The following is a 13,776-nucleotide window of genomic DNA, read 5'->3' as shown; positions in this document are numbered from 1 at the left end:
AGGCCCCCGCCCCGGGAGCACGATGTTCCCCCGCCCGCTGACCCCGCTGGCGGCCCCAAATGGCGCCGAGCCCCTGGGCCGGGCGCTGAGGCGGGCCCCACTGGGCAGGGCCCGGGCCGGGCTGGGCGGGCCGCCCCTGCTGCTGCCGTCTATGCTGATGTTCGCGGTTATCGTGGCCTCCAGCGGGCTGCTGCTCATGATCGAGCGTGGCATCCTGGCCGAGATGAAGCCCCTTCCCCTGCACCCTCCCAACCGCGAGGACGCGGTCTGGCGTGGGACGGTCCCCAGGCCTGGGAGGCTGTCCCTGGATGCGGGGGACTCGGACTTACAGGTGAGGCAGGACGTCCGTAACCGGACCTTGCGAGCAGTGTGCGGACAACCAGGCATGCCCCGGGACCCCTGGGACTTGCCGGTGGGGCAGCGGCGCACCCTGCTGCGCCACATCCTCGTGAATGACCGCTACCGCTTCCTCTACTGCTACGTGCCCAAGGTGGCCTGCTCGAACTGGAAGCGGGTGCTGAAGGTGCTGGCGGGCGTCCTGGACAACGTGGACGTCCGCCTGAAGATGGACCACCGCAGCGACCTGGTGTTCCTGGCAGACCTAAGGCCTGATGAGATTCGCTACCGCCTGCAGCACTACTTCAAGTTCCTGTTTGTGCGGGACCCCTTGGAACGCCTTCTCTCTGCTTACCGCAACAAGTTCGGCGAGATCCGAGAGTACCAGCAGCGCTATGGGGCTGAGATAGTGAGGCGGTACAGGGCTGGAGCGGGGCCCAGCCCTGCGGGGGACGACGTCACCTTCCCCGAGTTCCTGAGATACCTGGTGGATGAGGACCCTGAGCGCATGAACGAGCATTGGATGCCCGTGTACCACCTGTGCCAGCCTTGTGCCGTGCACTACGACTTTGTGGGCTCCTATGAGAGACTGGAGGCAGATGCCAACCAGGTGCTGGAGTGGGTGCGGGCACCGCCCCATGTCCGATTCCCAGCTCGCCAGGCCTGGTACCGGCCGGCCAGCCCCGAAAGCCTGCACTACCACCTGTGCAGTGCCCCACGGGCCCTGCTGCAGGACGTGCTGCCTAAGTATATCCTGGACTTCTCCCTCTTTGCCTACCCACTGCCTAACGTCACCAGGGAGGCCTGTCATAAGTGACCATGGGTGTGGGCCAGCAGTTGTTGGGGACTGGTTTTGACAATGCCACCTTCTGTGTTGCCAAACAGAGAAACCCTGGCTCTGGGGCCTGGGGCTTCTCCAGATGCCTAGGTGGGAAGAATTGCCCTTGGAAGTTCCTTGTCCAGGGTGGGTGCACACACTGGTTCAGAGGCCAGGGTTGGACAGATGGCCTGGTGCTCTCCATAGGGGGATTTCTTGGGAGCCAGTGTGATCCTTCTTGCCCTGGCAGGGCTAGATACCAGTTTGCTAGTGTAGCAACACATCTCTTCTCGAGACTGGCTCCACGGCCCTGCCTGCAGGGGTTGTGCAGTCCACTTGAGCCACCTTAACTTAACCTGTAGCCAAACCCAGAGGAGGCACCAATCAGGAGATGACCACAGCCGGGGGCCCTGTGGCTCTGATCACCCGTTCATCCACTCCATTTGCCTCAGGACTGGAGTCAGCAGTCGTGCCTTTTTTAAATGACTTTTGTATCTTTCCGCTTCAGACTTAGAATTTCCTACACTTGCTGGGTTCTTTCCCTTTTTTCCAAGGAAAGGAAAACTGAAAGGGCCCTTACAGGACCTGGCCCTGCAGCATCCAAAGACCCCTGTGCCCAGCCTCTTCTTGGGACTCTGGGCACTCTCTCCCGTCCCCCAGGATTGTGACTGTGGCCTATGTATCTGGCTGCCACTTTTCTGATGCATTTATTTAAAATTTGTACTTTTTGATAGAACCTTTGAGAAGGCTTTGTTTTCCTAATAGCTGAATTTTTAATAAAGCCATTTTGTATACAAAGTCAACATCTCTGATTCTCCCTTTGAGCTCCTGTGTGTCCACCAAGACCCCCTGATGTCTCTTTCCCCAGGTCAGGAGAGGGAGCTTGAAGGTAGAGAAGGTAAGACAAGCTGTAACTTGCTAGGGCTAGTGCAGTGGGCCATCGTCATACCATGGAGCCTTTGGGAGCTTCCCATAAGCCATACCGGATCACTGACTCAGCTTCTGGGATGCCACCAAAGGGCAAGCCCCATTAGGAATGGCTCCAGGTCTAGAGCACATCTACACGATTATTCCCTGAAGCTAAGTAAGAGATATTCCTCCTCTTAGGCAGGAATACTTCTTGACTGAGGAGGCTCTCAGATGAAAAGGGGGATCATTGTGCGAACAAGGGGAGGTTATTCCTGGCATTGAGAATTATAAGGAAGGCAAGAAGGTTGAGTGAGGGGCGGTCTTTTGCTGGCTTAGATTCAGAGGAAGTTGTGGGCAATGTGGGAGGAATACAGTCAGGGTCGTAGAGGACAGACCTCAGTGTGACCCGTTCCCCACTGCTCTCCAGAGATCCCAGACCCACTAGGAGATGGAGAATAGGAGGCTGTGCCAGCCATGCCCATGGGAGAGATTCAAGGTCAGAGCTGGCTTTTCTCTGTTAGTCCTATTTCATACATCCCCAGTGGGAACTGCTGTACTTCAGGGACCTGGGGCTGTGGTGAGAAGTGGTGCCCGAGGGGGTGAGGGACGGAGGCGGGAAGAGCCTCCTTGCCAATGTCACTTATACCTAGCCTTGCTATTGGCCTGACTTTGGAGGAGTAAACCAACCATATTCCCCAAATTTGGGGGAGGGGGCTCCTATAGTCACTCATGTTTCTCTGCCATGACTCACCAGGAGGCCTTAACTGATCCCCTGTACAGGACCTGATCCTCAGGTCCTGGGATTTCACATTTGGCCCTGGGGATTTCACCTCAGATAGCACCTACCATGTGCTGCTGTATCTATCCAGTTACTTGTCACTCTCTCCCACCAAGAATGTGAATTGTGGGAAGTTGAGACCGTGTCTGTCCTGTTCACGTGACATCCCCAGAACCTAGCCCAAGGGGCTGGCAGGAGGTCGATGACCCAGCAGAACCAAAGTGTACATCTTGCTGCATTAGAGACGGCACTGTGCTTGGAGTCTTCTGGACCGATCAAGTCCCACCTCTACTCCTCACCAGCTGCCTATCTCTCGGAGCCTCCATGTGCTCCTCTGTATTGTGGGAATAATAATGCCTATCTGATGTAGATCGCTGTGAGAATGAAGACAAAATGAGTTAGAGGGCCCATCCCAGCAGCTGGCTCAATAGGTGTTCTCTGAAATGCTAGTTGAACACCTGATCCCTCAGAGACCAGTGGGGACAAGGGAGAAGCCAGGACACTGCATCCACCCAGCACTGGAGAGTGGAGCTTCCTCTGGGCAGGGCTTCTCTGACCCATGATCCACTTCCTCTGCTAACCAGTCAGATCTTCTGTGAGCTTCTGGCCCCTCGGGAGCCTCCCACCCCCACCCTGCCCCCAGCTTCTTCCTCCTTTGCTGGGAACTGCCACTCCGGACCCATAGCGGCTACTCAGTCCCCCTTCCCAAAGCCCTGCAGCCTGGAGCCCAGCTGCTGTGTCTGCTTCGTCTCCTTTCAACCTCACCACAGCCCGGTTCCACAGGTGTTATCCTGTTTTACAGACGTGGAAACTGGCACAGAGAGAGTTAAGTATCCTGCCCGAAGTCCCACCCAGGTCTGTGTGCCTCCCAATTATGGGAGCAGGTGCAACCCAGGTCCGTGTGCCTCCCAAATTATGGGGATGGGGGGTTGTGTGGAGAGTGACCGAGCAAGAGAGAGAGAGAGAGAGAGAGAGAGAGAGAGAGAGAGTGAGAAGAGAGAGAGAGAGGGAGATATTATGGAAGGTGAGGGGAGAGAGAAGAGGGGATGGGAAGGTTAAGGAAGATGAAGGGTGAGAAGGGTGAATGGGGGTGGATTTAGGGGTGTTTGCACACATTCTCCCTCTGCAGTTCTTTCATTCCTTCATTTGCAGCGAACCCAATTCAGCTCAGCTGACATTCACCAGTCCCTGCCCTGGAGGAGTGGGAGACCGATGAAGTGCTTGATGTGGTTAGCTTCTTGGCTACTTTCTGCCAGGCGGAAAAGGGTTCCAGGCCACAAAGCATCCTGACAGCCAGAACCAGACACCTGTGGTGTGGGCAGGAAGGTCTGAGGTAAGAGGGAGAGGGCCTCCTGAGGTGAACTGCAACCTACCATCGTTCTTCTCCCTCGAATCAGCCCCTGAGGGACTTAATTTGTCATCTACCTCTCCTTTGAGGAAAATGGGCTTCTTAAAAGAAGCTGCCACGGAGGTGGCAGAGAGTTGCGTGGGTCCAGCTAGCCCTAGTGGGGCTTGCCTTCCACTGGGCACCCAGGCCAGAGCTGGGGGTGTGTGACAGCCCCTGGGTCACCAGGAGCGGGGCAAGGGCATTCTCGGGACTAGACACCTGGGCTGTTTCTTCTTGGGATTCTCCCTTTCACTGGGTCTGCCCTCATCCCCAGGAGCCAAGCCCTACGCCACTGCCTGGTGACTCTGAAGAAGTCCCCAGACAACTGAGTCCTCCTGGGCAAGGGGGATGAGGCTAGCAGCTTAACTTCTCTCAGCTGAGAGTGATGAACAAGGAGAGGGGAGGAGCCCAGAGGGGCCCGGCCCTCCAGGTCTGGGTCCTGACTCCACCTCCAGGCTCCACTTCTGGTCCATCTTTCGAGGCGTCTGAAGCTACCACCCAGAGACCACCTCCCCTTAGGTTCTAAGGTCCTTTCCCCTCCCCTTCCCCCTCCTATCTCTGTCCCACACCCACCGCACGGACCCTCTGCAGGAAGCAACAAGGTCCAAATGGAGTCGCTGACCTGCCCTCTGGGCAAATACAGAGCCCTCACCTTTCCCAGAGGCTGAAAGGGGACCAAGCCTGTGGGCCCCCTCCCAGGATGGATCCAGTGCTTTTATTTATCGAACCAGTCCCTGCCTGGCTTCAAATGAGAGGAAAGACATTCTTTCTCTTCCTAAAGGGAAATAAGAATTAACGATAGGTACTCTGAATTGAGAGCACCTGTGCCAGCTGTGCTGTGAAGTACTTTACATGCATCATCCTCTTCCTTCTTACAACAGCCCAGCAAGGTAAGTAAAAGTATTCCCATTTTATAGATGAAGGAAGTAATCCTAAATGACTTGTCCAAAGAGGTGGTGGCATTGAGATGAAAATCCAGCTCCGTCGAATGCATCACCAATTATCCAGCTCATTGCATTTGCTGATAAGCATTGTGTTCATTTTCTCTAATTTTGGCGTCCTTCTCCAACCCTCTTTCCCAACACTCCACAGACCTCTCCAGCTATTATAAAATTCCCCAGATTTGCCCACCCTGAGAATCTACTTTCCAGTAGATCCAGACCATGAATATAGTATTTGTTTCTTTTTTTTTTTTTTTTAATTTATTTATTTTTGGCTGTGTTGGGGCTTCATTGCTGTGCGTGGGCTTTCTCTAGTTGCGACGAGTGGGGACCAGTCTTCGTTATAGTGCGCGGGCTTCTTATTGCGGTGGCTTCTCTTATTGTGGAGCACGAGCTCTAGGTGCGTGGGCTTCAGTAGTTGTGGCACGCAGGCTCAGTAGTTGTGGCTCACGGGCTTAGTTGCTCCGTGGCATGTGGGATCTTCCTGGACCAGGGATCGAACCCGTGTCCCCTGCATTGGCAGGCGGATTCTCGACCACTGTGCCACCAGGGAAGCCCTAGACCATGAATATAGTAGATGTTCAGTCGGGTCTTCCAAGAAGCAGATGCCAAGGCAGAATTAGACGTGCAAGAGATTTACAGGAGAGGGGCTTCCCTGGTGGCGCAGTGGTTAAGACTGCAACGAAGACCCAACGCAGCCAAAAATAAAATAAAATAAAAGAGATTTATAGGAGAAAACAGCTGTGAAGGATAAAGGGGGAAGGGAGCAGGAATAGGCAGGAAGTGTCTCCTGACACTTGTGAAAGGAGAGCGGGAAGGAAGAATTGGGTGGGAAGAGTCTCAGATTACAGTTTGGCTCTAAAAATCTCAGCAAGGCTAGCGGCAAAGGTTGCCTATTGGAGGAGTCGTCCACTGGGCAGAAATGGGGGGACATGAGCATTGAAGCAGACTGAAAGGTGCAACGGCTGGGGACCATCCGCCAATAACACTTCTCACAGCAGGTTCTCTTGAAAGGAGATGTGAGCAGGGCACCTCCCCGGCTGCCTCACAGACCCAATTTGGCTACTCCAGCTTACGGGCACTGGTCCCATAGGTTCTGTTGACATAACGACCTTTTCAACAAACAGAAAACAGCTGTTGGCCTAGCAAGAGCCTCTAGATATCTGGGGGATCTTGAACTAAACTCTTCCCCATGGCCATTCCTTGGCTTTATAGCAGGACTGCTGACCCTGCTCTTTTTTTGGGCTTTGGAAGACATGTGCCATCATCATGCCCAAATGCCCATACTGTAATTTTCAGGATGTTTTCTTTGCAGTTTACCCAACTCACTGCAGGTTTTGATTATCTTTGGTTTGTGTCACTGTCATTAATTGGGTGGATATTGGTGATCACCTTAGCTTAGCTCCCATCTCTCATAGGCTCACATCCTTTCAGCTGAGAGCAGATTTACCCCAAAATTGAGTCTGGCTGCTGGAGCCCCAGACTTCCCAGGGGATACAGTCTAGGCTTCCTCCCAACATTATCATCCAGCTGGACTTAAATGCCAGAGGCAGCCTGAGAGGGAAGCAAAATTCCCCTAAAGGGAGCTTCTAGGGATCTTCATGCCCAGGAGTACCAGGTGTTCTGCAGAATCCCCCTACTGAGCTCTTCATACTGCCTGGTCCTGGACCCCTCTGCACAGGAGTCCCCACAGAAACAAAGAGAATCACAGCATTAGTCCTGATTGTGCCATTGTGGGGAGATAAGGAGAACCAAGGTCACGCCAGGTCTTCTTCTGCCCCTCAACCCTCCAGCAGGAAAGCTTTGCCAGCCTCAGCCTTTGGGTGGGGCTTGGGGGACAGAAAAACATAAGGGGCTTGAGGAGCTCAGGAAGGAGGAACCTGTTGTATTACTCCTACCACTGGCCCTGCAGTGCCCCCAGACCTGCTGGGCCACTACTTCAGTGACTGTTTGCAGATAGAGGGAGCCAGGTTTCAATCTCACAGCAGCCCAGGGAGCAGGAAGTCATCAAGTATCCACTAGATCATTTCTCCATCTGCAGCCCTGGCGAGTTGAGCTGCCCCTGAAACCCCTACCAGAGCCCCAGCAGAGTCCCAAGAGTCCAGGCACTGTGACCAGAGGGGCCATCAGAACAGAGGAGTCCATGGGAGCTGGGGTCCAGGCTGGCCCCTGAGTGCTGCTGAGGGCCACAGGCTCCCTGGAGGAAGGCCCACGAACAGTGGGTTTGGCTAGGCAGGGCTGGGGGGAATGGGGCAAGGCTTTCCGGTTGAGGAGCTAAGCCAAACTGGGCGCCAGCTGATCCCTGGAAGTCCAGGCATGCCTCCCTCACACACACACACCCCTCCCTGCCTCCCAGTGAGAGGAGCTGTAATGAGCCTCTTCTACAGAAACTGCTGGATTCAGTGGCAGGCTCATCCCCTGGAAGGTGGGGGGCGGGGTGCCTGGGTGCAAGTGTCCAGCGATAGAAAGAGACCTGCTCTGACAGATGAAACAGAAGACTGGCCTAACTAAAGCAGGAAAGCCAGGAGGGAAAAGCCAGCACCTGTGCAACTTTGGGGGAGGAGTCTTCGATTTTTATCCACTGAGACTGCCCTCAGCCCAAGCACATACAGATAACAAAATGAATAGATGGAGGACTGGGGGAACGATGGGCACAGAGGAGGAAGAGAACAAAGAAGGGGACTCAGAGTCACAGCTCAGATGCCTGGCCCTCCCTGAGGCTTTTCTCAGCCACTGGCCAGTTAGCCCCTTCCTCCTCTGAAATCCCATGGTCCCTAATACATACTTCTAGGAGAGCTTTCAACCCATGGTGATACTTATCTACCCCTGCCCTATAGGCCGGGAGTTTCCCAAAGACAAGGGCCAGACTTTGTTTCTCTTTGTATTTGTAGCACATAGTAGGTGCTCAATAAAGGTTGAATAAGTGGAAAGTCAGATGATTAGATGGATGAATACATGGATGTATGAATGGATGGATGGATGGATAGATGTGTGAGTGTGTGTGTGTGTGTGTACATACATGAATGGGAGGATGAATGGCTAAATGGATAAGTAGTTGGATGGATGGATGGGTGGATGGATGGATGAGGAAGTACATGGATGGATAGATGGGCAGCAAGGGGAATAGAGGAAGAAGAACTTCTGTAGGAAGAGACATCAAGAATCACAGTGAACATCTATCTGGTGGTTAGCATATTGCTTCGTAAAAGGAGAAGCCTGGAAGGAAGGAGAGATGTTCCACTAAGGAAATAATAGCACAGGTTTGGGAGATGGAGGAAGCAGCTGAGGCAGGGCTGGGTCCTGGGCTTGCTGAGATATAGGAGGGAAGGGGTGCCATGCAGGCTGGCAGGAACATAGGTGAGAGACAGATGTCATGAAAAGTAAAACCAAGAGAGGAGCCTGGGAGTCAAAGCGTGACCATGTGAATTCCCCAAAGGGAGGAACTTTCAACAGTCAAATGGCTTCCCTAAAGCAGAGGTGAAAGGGGGCCGTGTTCATTTGTTCTTAACCCATTCAGGCTTCCGGAGGAGGTGGGTCACAGCCTCCAATGATTATTTGGGAGGGAGTCCCTTAAGGACACAGAGTGACCCGATTCCTACATTCCAGACTGTGCCACGTGCCTCTGATGATCTGGAGCAAGTCCCCTCTCTCTCTGTTTCCTCACTTGTTACCTTCTCTACTTTGTGGAGTTATGGGGACTTGCAGACCACACGAGGAACGGAGTTCGACATGGCATAAAACTGCACAGACAGAAGGCTGGGGAGCGGCAGTGAGTTGAGAGCTCAGTAGTCCTAGATTCAGATGCTTGTTCTCTTGCTCAGACACTTACTAGCTGGGCCAAGCGAACAAGCCTCTGAGCCTTTTCCCCCACAATTGAAATGAGCAAAATAACATCTGTCCTGAAGAGTTGTGAGGTTTCAAAATAAGTCACAGAACATGCCTGGCATTCAATTAATGGAAGCTAATATTACATACACGGGATTAATCAGGGCTGCTGTGTGCGACTGGATGGCCAGTGCCTGGACACGGGCTGGGTCTCCCAGAGGAAGGAGCACCTCTTTCGCATTGTCACAAAGGTACCGTCTGCTCTCCAAGTTCCTCACCCGGGAGGCTGCAACCATCAAGCCTGGGATTAAAAGTGTCCTTTCCAGCTCTAATCTCTTACCTTCCACAGAGAAGTCTCAAGGCCAGGCTGTGAACACGGCCGATGGCCTGGGCTGGGCCAGCCAGGATGTCCTCCTCCCAGAGGTGAGAGGAGGAGCTCTCGCTCTGTGTCAGGGACACCGTCATCACCCCTTGAGGGGCAGGCAGAGCAGGAAGGCCCCAGCACACGGAGTCCTGCCACCATCCCGTGCCAGAGCCTGTCATTCCATTTTCTATAGTCATTCTTTTGGTTTATGAAATCATCCCTTTGTAGATGCAAAGGTCAAACAATCATAGTTGATTAACTATTTCCTTGTGAAGAGATGTCTGTATACCTCTTCTTCTATCTTTTATTTTGAAAGTGTTCAAGCCTACATGGAAGTTGTAAAAAATAGTACAGTTAGCACCCATAGACCTAGATTCATCATTTCACATTTTGCCACATTTGCTTTATCTCTCTGTGTATATAAGTTTTGCTGAATCATTTCAGGATAGACTACAGACATCGTAATACTTCACTCTCAAAATATTTCAGCATGTATCTCCTAAGGAAAAGGGCATTCTGCTCTGTAACCCAGTACCACAATCAAACCTAAGCCGTTTTACATTAATACAACAGTATTAAATCCATATTCAAACTTTCGCAATTGTCTGGATAATGTCTTTTGACTTTTTCTTTTTTGAACCAAATCAAGGATCATGCCCTGTGTTTAGCTGTCATGACTTCTTAGTCTGCTTTCATCTAAAACAGTCTCCCACCTTTCTTCCCCCTCTTCGGTCTTTCATGCCATTGACATTTTGAAGCATTCGAATCGGTCGTTTGCAGAATGTCCCTCAATTTGGATTTTCGGATGGTCTCCTCCTGGTTAGATTCAGGTTGGCCTGCATGCTTGATGCTCCTAGTGGCTCTCTGATGGATTTTACTGCCCCATTTTACAGAAACGGAGGCTGAGGCTCAGAGAGGGCTGTCACGACACAGCTACTGAGAGGCTGAGCCGGGGTTGACGCAGAGAGCTTGGTTCTCAGTCTGTGCTCGTTCTCCACATTGCAGGGAGCAGCTGGGAAGTCTTATCCCTTGGGTTCTTATGATGGATTTGTTTACCAGTCCCTTTTAGCACCTTGACCACGAATGGAGAGCAGATTTTGACAGGAAGTCAGAATAGTACGGGAAGAAGAGGGACACCCCAGGGGAGGGGCGCCTTCAACATACTGTGGTGAATGCTAGCCTTCATAGCCTGGCTGGAACCCCCAAAAGCCCCTTTAAGCTGTTTTAGAAATTTGACTTTTTCTGCCCCCTTCTAGACCTCCAGGGGAAGTGATGGGGCACATCATAACACACACATACCACATGCCACCGACTACCAAGGGTGTAACAGTCTTCTGGGTACCATCATCAGTGAATTCTTTCCTGTTGCCTAGCAATCCTAGGGCATTTCAGCCCTTCCCAGCCAGAGGGTGTGTAGAGAGGGCAACCACGTGACTGGTTGGGTGTCTCTTGCTCAGGAGGTCTCCTGGCCCTACTTCCTCTTGACCAGTTGCCTAACAACTAAGGTGGTCCTTGTGCTCTGTGTGGTTACTCCCTTCCTCATAGGAGATTAGCAGAACCTCTTTAGGGCCTTTCCTGCTGTCTTGGAAGCCACACAAGTGCACTATAGAATGTGGGGCCCCTCCCAGGGAGGAGTTCGTGAGAGCTAAGGGGAGGATACACATCTCACCCTGCAGTGAATCTTTGAAGAGAAGAGGGTGAAAGGAGAAGATCCAGGTAAGAACATCATGCCAGGACAGTCCAGCTTCTCATGGTATGGTGCCACAGGGGTTCAGAGGTCTGCTGGCTTTGGGTCCTGGCCAGTTGCTCTGTGAAGGGAGAGAGATGGATAATCCATGTACCTGGGCAGCTCCTTAATCATCTAAGCCTGCAGTGAATCTTGAATATGTGTGCATAATTTTAACCATTTTATTTGGGTAAGATTTAGAGCAAGGGTCCTTGGGACCCCTTAGAGGTCTGTGGACAGAATTCAAGAACTTGAGGGAAAGTTACATCTTTATTTTCTCTAACTTCTTCTGAGATATATAAAATACTATAAATTCATAGTTTTATGAAATATTAGTAAAATTGGTGACTTTGTCATTTATAGAAATCACAGATATATATTTATTTATTTATTTTATTTATTTATTTTTTTTCTGTACACGGGCCTCTCACTGTTGTGGCCTCTCCCGTTGCGGAGCACAGGCTCCGGACGCGCAGAGTCAGCGGCCGTGGCTCACAGGCCCAGCCGCTCCGCGGCGTGTGGGATCTTCCCAGACGGGGGCATGAACCCGTGTCCCCTGCATCGGCAGGCGGACTCTCAACCACTGCGCCACCAGGGAAGCCCACAGATATTTTTAATACCACTTTTTTTTTTAACTTTCCAAGAGGTCTCACTTTATTTTAGTTTTTAACATCTTTATTGGAGTATAATTTCGGACCGGGGCACGAACCCGTGTCCCCTGCATCGGCAGGCGGACTCTCAACCACTGCGCCACCAGGGAAGCCCTATAGCACTTTTTAATACCACTTTACAGTTATTGAAGATATCACAAACTATCAATTACATTTATCACTACCTAGAAATTATGAGTTACCAGATCTGCCACTAGATCCTGTGAATAATATATTCATAAAGAAGCATATATCAATACCACATTTTCATTTTTTAATATGTTGATAACCAAATTTCAATATAATTGGTTTCCTTTGTAATCCTATCATTTTTTATGCAAAATATTATTCTGAGGCTTCACCAGACCACCAAAGGGAACTGTGGTACAAAAAAGTTAAGAGCCTCAGGTTTAGGCTTTGGAAGTTTTTGTCAAAATATTTAAGACACAAGGATGTATTCTGGGACATCTTCTAATTTTGAATGTTCAGCTTTGATGCTAACCTACACGAATTATCGTATAACATTCCTGATGGTTTGAATGACTGCCTTATAATCCAGTACTGCCATGTCATCTCAGCTTCCAAGTTTGCGTTTACAGCAGAGGTGACGCAAGCAGCTCCACCAGAACTGTTCCCTGGTGATAGTACAAAAAAAAGAAAAAAGAAAAAAGAAAACAAATGGTGTGGAAGTTGGTAGAAGGAAGTAAGGTGAACTCAAAGAACCTGCGTCCTGCGGTCGGCACCATAGTCAGGCGGGCAGAATTCAGTGTAGCAACACAATATCATTTATCACATAAAATTAATGACTTTAATTTGAATGGTTTTTAGTTGTGATTTTGTTTGAACTTGTAATTTTGTTTTGTTTTGTTTTTTACAGCAGTATAATAAGTGTTAGCATAAGTCTCCTCAGCTTCAGGTTTTGTACTTACTTGAGTAACAAGTGGACACCAGAGAGCTGGGCAATTTTTCTTCTCCTTTAAGGGGGGTATGTTCCTCAAGGGTGGGAAATGCTGGGCTCCGGCACTTACTGGTAACTCTTCATGTTTCCCTCTCTAGCTTACCCCTTTTTCTTTTGAAGAGTAACTGAGTTAGGGTCTCAAGCATTAGAGTGACTCTATTTGAAAGGCTTCCCGGATACAGGATTAAACAGCAAATTACCTAGTAATTTCTAGAAATGTCAAGTGTATGATTCCTTGATTTGTCCAAAGTCACTTTCCCATATTGTGAGGACTGAAGTGTGTGGGTGGTGTTATTCCACTGAGCGCTTTGGACAGTTTGACTTTCCCAAGATATGGCTTCCTCGTGATGTAAGCACTAATCATGGGTGGCAGTTGGGGGTGCCCTCCTGTCATGGAGTCAAGGGAGTAGGCCGGGCTGAGCATCTGGTATACATGAAATATTCCTCCTTTCCCAATCTACTTTGGAAGGCATTTAAATCATGTTTTCTATAGTGCCATAGTTTAAAAATTATATATATGTATATATATACTACAGATAAAAGTGTGTGTGTGTATATATATATATGTGTGTATATATATGTGTGTGTGTATATATATATATATATATATATACTTTTTTTTTTCCCTGTAGTAAGACCTAAAAATTTGAAAACCTACAGTGTCAAAGGGTTCAACTTTAAGGTCTGTCTCAAAGGAGTCAAAAATGGTGATTAACTTTGACCCTCTTGAGGATTAAATATCAGGCAATTTATCAGTGTTGGCATTTTAAAATGGTGTGTAGCCCTTGTTGGACTCTTGAGTCCCATTCATTCTAGCAGTCTCATTCCCAGAACTAAAGGCTTCCTCTCTAAGAGTCCCAGCTGCTCACATTGCCTTTCCACTGCTGCGGGGGCTTTTCCAGTTGTCCTGGTGACCCTCCTCTGCTTCCAGGCCGCACACCAGTCTGTAGAGTGGCTCTTGGTCCCAGCTCTGCCCCTCCTCAGGGCAACTTCCTCCCCACCCCAGCAGTGTGTACCTTGGGCTGTCGTGTCCATACTTGCAAATACAGCTCCCCGTACTGCCCTGCCTGACTCCCTGAAGTCAG

General features: G+C 50.5%; 1 protein-coding gene across 1 annotated transcript; it reads left to right on the top strand.

Moving 5' to 3' along the window:
- The first annotated feature begins 6 nt into the window (after nt 1-6).
- Nucleotides 7-1,951, top strand: CHST14 (carbohydrate sulfotransferase 14). The gene has a single exon (XM_024732504.1). The coding sequence runs from the start codon at nt 23-25 to the stop codon at nt 1,151-1,153; it is 1,131 nt and encodes a 376-aa protein (XP_024588272.1). The 5' UTR covers nt 7-22; the 3' UTR covers nt 1,154-1,951.
- Nucleotides 1,952-13,776: the final 11,825 nt, after the last annotated feature.

Source organism: Neophocaena asiaeorientalis, unplaced genomic scaffold, assembly GCF_003031525.2.
Source record: "Neophocaena asiaeorientalis asiaeorientalis breed wild unplaced genomic scaffold, Neophocaena_asiaeorientalis_V1.1 scaffold119, whole genome shotgun sequence".
NCBI classification, from domain to species: domain Eukaryota; kingdom Metazoa; phylum Chordata; class Mammalia; order Artiodactyla; family Phocoenidae; genus Neophocaena; species Neophocaena asiaeorientalis.
This window is presented reverse-complemented; position numbering and strand designations above follow the sequence as displayed.